This window comes from Branchiostoma belcheri, unplaced genomic scaffold, assembly GCF_001625305.1.
Source record: "Branchiostoma belcheri isolate BF01 breed outbred unplaced genomic scaffold, Haploidv18h27 scaffold208, whole genome shotgun sequence".
Lineage (NCBI taxonomy): Eukaryota > Metazoa > Chordata > Leptocardii > Amphioxiformes > Branchiostomatidae > Branchiostoma > Branchiostoma belcheri.
The window spans coordinates 40,171-44,988 of NW_017803580.1; the positions used below are offsets into that span (position 1 = coordinate 40,171).

The window sequence follows — 4,818 nt, forward strand, 5'->3', positions numbered from 1 at the left end:
AATGGTCCAGCAAAAGCTGTGACACCAGTATGTAAATGCCAACAAAATGTTGCTTTGTATAACAATGAACAAGTACACATGCAAGATTACCATATCATAGCACAATGGCACAACAGCATTCAATGGTTAAATTTGAACTAGAATTTTTAACAAGAGAACTTCAACTCACCAGCAGGGCTTGGGGAGGTGAAACCTGCTTTCCCGAAGCACTTGTTGATTGTGTCTCTGGCAGTCTCTTTCCAGGCTTTGTCAACCCAGCGGATTGCATCCAGGACAGTGATTTTTTTCACAATGTCCATACCCATGGCTTCCTTGTCCCTCTGTAGCTCACTCACAATCCTGTTCATTTGTAGTTTTCTGTACTTGAGCTTCACTGCTTGGATAATCCCCTGATCCATGGGTTGGAGTCGAGATGTAGTGTTCGGGGGGAAGTACTTCAGCTCAATGTTCCGCAGGTCCATGTCGATGTGGGTGGGCGCGTTGTCCATAAACAGCAAGATCTTTCTACCTTGCCTCGCCATCTTCTTGTCGAGCTTCTTGAGCCAGTCTCCGTAGATTGCAGAAGTCATCCATGCCTTCTTATTATTGGCATAGGTGACGGGCAGTGATGATTTCTTAATGTTCTTGAAACATCTGGGGTTTGTGGACTTTCCAATCACGAGCGGTTTCTCCTTATCCCCTACCATGTTGGAACACAGCATCACCGTAAGGCGCTCTTTCGACTGTTTGCCGCCGCTACATTGTTCGCCTTTGACACACAGGGTTTTTTTGGTTGTGGCTCGAAAGAACAGTCCACTCTCATCCATGTTGTAGATGTCCTCGGGGGCATAACCTCTTGTGATTTCCACAACTTTCTCCTTCCACTCTTCAACTGTAGCATTGTCTACACTCGCACTTTCCCCCACCACTGTGCCACCTGCAATGTTATGGCGTTTCCTGAAACTTTCTAGCCACCCGTTTGAAGCCTTGAACTCTGTGATCCCTAGCTCTGATGCAAACTTCAACGCTGCTTCTTGCAACATGGGACCGCTGCAAGGAACGAGTCGCTTTCTCGTATCAACAAAGAATTCCCAAACAAGTTTGTTCACCTCTTCGTTCCCAGTCTGCCTGACGTTGCGCTTCTTCGTTGATGGGGCGTTGTTGTCCATGTCTTCCAAGTGCTCCCGCTTGCGTTTGATGATGGACTGGATCTGAGTTCGGCCGACTCCAAACTGCTTAGCTAGCTCCCTCGATGATTTCTTCTCATTCTCTGACAGTCGGATTACTTCCACCTTCTGGGCTAAGGTCAGCGCCTTTCTCTCCGCTTTCGCCATCGTGCTCTCCGCCACGAGAAGTCGAAAATGACTGACTTGTTCTCGGACTCCACGCCATATTTATACAATTAAAATTGTCTGAAGAGACCGGTATCGCGATGTTTTTTATCTTTGGTGAGTGCTTCGCGTGACCAACACACGCCACAAAGTGTAAATTTCTTTTGTATCTTCAAAACAATTGTTCTTCAGTTCGTTTCCGATCGTTTTTGGACATCAAAACGTAGCGGCAAGTTTCCTTTGTTTACGTCGGCTTGGGTTTCTTCCAGCGTCGGTAGTCTTGCCTCTGCCATTATGCCAATGTGGTAATCAACAGAAAAGTCGGTCCGTTTAGTCGGTCCTTTTATTTAAAAAATCCACAGTAGTCTTAAATTTGCATCGTAAGATAGCAGCACTAATGATTTTTGACTGTTTTGATACTGTAATCGGGAATCAAGCCTACGGCCATAATAATCCCCGTCATGGTAGCGCCCCGAATAGCGATAATTTATAATTTATCCAAAATATTTTGCAGAAAACATAGTCGCTAGGATATAAGATTTTATAGGGTTCACTTTATTACGAGTTTTGCTTTTGTTTTGGTTGTAAAACGCTTAAAATAGCGTGGCAAATTTTTTATGCAAACCCACGCCGTGTATATTCGTGACAAGCTCAAATCGGCCTACAGGCTGCTTTTCATTGAGGTCATGAGGGAACTTCCAAAGAGGAATTAGGGCCAGACAAAATACATACAGTTTACATCTTTAAAAGTTTTACCCAATTCATCATTTTTGATGGTCAAAAGCATTAAATATGGAAATATATGTCAATAAACTACACTTTTTAAGTCTACCAGCATAATTTGCCCCTGAAAATGCAGGGAATTTGCATTTCAGAGGGTCAGGATATGAACATTTCCCAGGGGAGCATGAATCTGGTACCCCCCCTAGGATCATGATATGTTACATAAAATACAATTGGGATTATGGAAAAAGTTTCAGGCTATCTAGAACACTGCATTCAAATTACAATATATTTTAGAGTGAGAAAATGACAAGTCAGTTGTCTAAGTATAATTAATAATAAGATGAAGAACTGCTGTTTTTAGACAATTTTTTATTAGATGTTGTCATAATATTCCTTGTTCTTCTGAATGCATAAAGACACCACTCCTGATAACTCCACTCTTACTTTTTATCATTATAAGAAAAAAATCTGTTCAGCAGTCTGTAAACTTAAATTAAATGATAATGTCTATGAATTTATTCATTTTTTATGACTCTTGTTCTTCAGGGGCTGCATGACAACCCAAAGCTGTGTGCACTGTATGTAGTAAAAGGATCATCAGATGGTATGTATACATCTATTCTGTACCTGTCTGGTAACATTCACCAACTTTACATTAAATACATGTACTGTAATTCATTTTATCAATTTGAAAGTTTATGTTCACGGTAGCAAAATTTCACTGTCTGACAAAAATGAAGGTATTCTTGGAGCTATATCATGTTCACAGTTGTGGCATTGGTGCAGAAAAAAGAAAGTTGGTGATTCATTTCTTAATTTCTCCAAAAATTCTGGTCGATCTCGTCAACTTTGTCTTCCTGAGACTCTTGATGCACTCCTGACGTCATCATGCTTCTGCCTTCCGCAGAGTCAGCATAGTGGATCATGCATCTGATGAAGGTTGATGAAAACGACTGAAAATTTATGGTGAATTCTTGTGAATCGAATAACACAACGACCTAATTTTTTGTACTAATTTTCTTTCCCCAGATGTTCCCAAATTGCCCCCCATCCCGGGAATGGAACCAGACGAAGAAGAGGAGTTGTCCAGGGACAAACCAGACAAGGCACGCAGAACCTCGGGACCAAAAACACCCAATCCATACGACAGCGATGAAAGTAGCACCATGTTCCCCATCCTAATGGCCATCGGAGTGTTCCTCCCAACCTTGTTTTGTCTGTGTAGGTTATGACACGCCCACGAACAGTTATTCATGTGATGTATATTTCATATTGTACCACTGTGCGACTGTGTATCAACATACATACTGGTAGTGACTTACCAAACATGATTTTGTAAATGAAATCGGAGTGGAAATTATTGAGTGGCTTAGATATCTCATACTTCATGTAGGACTGCTGCAGATAGAAATTCTTTTCAGACTTATCCTAACCCCAGAGACTAGCATATTGGGCATACTTGTACATTATAAACATTTCCTGAAAATAGTCAAAGGTATTATTCAATGAACAAAGATGTTTAGACAAACATACACTGTTCTGATGTTAGGAACATCAAACCTTACAGGCCTCCCTTCCAGTTGATGTTTTCTGTGGCTTCTATGGATTACATGGCGGCAGAAATCAAGAACTGTATTGTTTGTTGTAAACATCTTGGTTAGTTTAATGATACCTATCAATACCTACTTATGTTTTCAGGAACTGTTGAGTTTAATATATGGTCTTTTATGCAGATGCATGTAATGGGGATTTGTTCATCTGCTTTCATATAGAAAGAAGGAGGGACAAAGATGATTTTATTAAGACCATGAAATTGAAAAAGGAGAGTCTTCTTCAGGTAAAGGCTTCCTTTATCAGATTATTAACATATCTTAATCTGGTAACAACTCAAGAACTTCATTTTTTCTTACACCTGAGGAGGTTCTCAACTGTGGTCTGCTTTACTTTGAAGAGAAAAATTAGGTCTAAAATGTAATGAAGGAACATTCCAGGATTGTTACATTGATTACGGTTAGACATCCAGATAAACAATATTCAAAGACAAATCAAACTCTACTACTGCTAACTGGATAAATTAGTGAGACTTCTTCCAGACGTTTCAAGTGACAACCGGCACTCTTCTTTAGCATCACTAAATGAACTGAAAAAACCAGTCAACACTAATTACATTAAATATGAGGAACTGGAAAAAGCAGTTTTACATGACAAAGACTCGTAAGTGTCACTGTTCTGCAATGATGATAGGGTAGTTCCGATGGTAAGACAATATCATAGGAACTGTTACTGTCATTTGGGTGGTGGCAGGGGGGGTTCTATGTACTCAAGAGTTCTCCTCATTTAGATAAAAGTGACACAAGTCTTTGACTTTGTCATGTTCAACTATTTTTTCCAGTTCCTTCACATGTTATATACATGTAGTTAGTGGTGCATACCTAACCCACATTTAGGTTCAGGTCCGGATTCAAGTCCAGAGGTTTAGGTTCGTCCGGACCTAAACCCATGGCATATACAAAATTGCATGTTGGCAACCTTGCATTGTTGTCTGGGTGAAACTTTGGCCACATAACATGGAGGCCAGTACTTGTCGATGCCCGATGGCAATGTTTTCCTCATTTTGCAGCAAAGATTTTGCAATCTACGGAAGGTTTTAGGTGGTTTGGAAAGGAAAGGGGTATGTGAAATGATCTTTTATGGTAATAAGTCCGGACTCGGTTCTTGACTTTTAGGTTTTTTTGGACTTGGTAACCTAAACATTCTTACAAGTCCAGATCCAAGTCCAGTG

General features: G+C 40.5%; 1 protein-coding gene across 1 annotated transcript in view; it reads left to right on the plus strand.

Annotated features, from left to right (window-relative positions):
• Window positions 1-3,393, plus strand: part of LOC109469561 (malectin-A-like) — an 8,134-nt gene extending 4,741 nt beyond the window's left edge. Inside the window, exons 3-4 of the mRNA XM_019768097.1 lie at window positions 2,583-2,640; window positions 3,066-3,393. Of these exons, the coding sequence (XP_019623656.1) occupies window positions 2,583-2,640; window positions 3,066-3,268 (261 nt within the window). The 3' untranslated portion in view covers window positions 3,269-3,393. The remainder of the gene's footprint in view (window positions 1-2,582; window positions 2,641-3,065) is intronic.
• The last annotated feature ends 1,425 nt before the right edge of the window (window positions 3,394-4,818 follow it).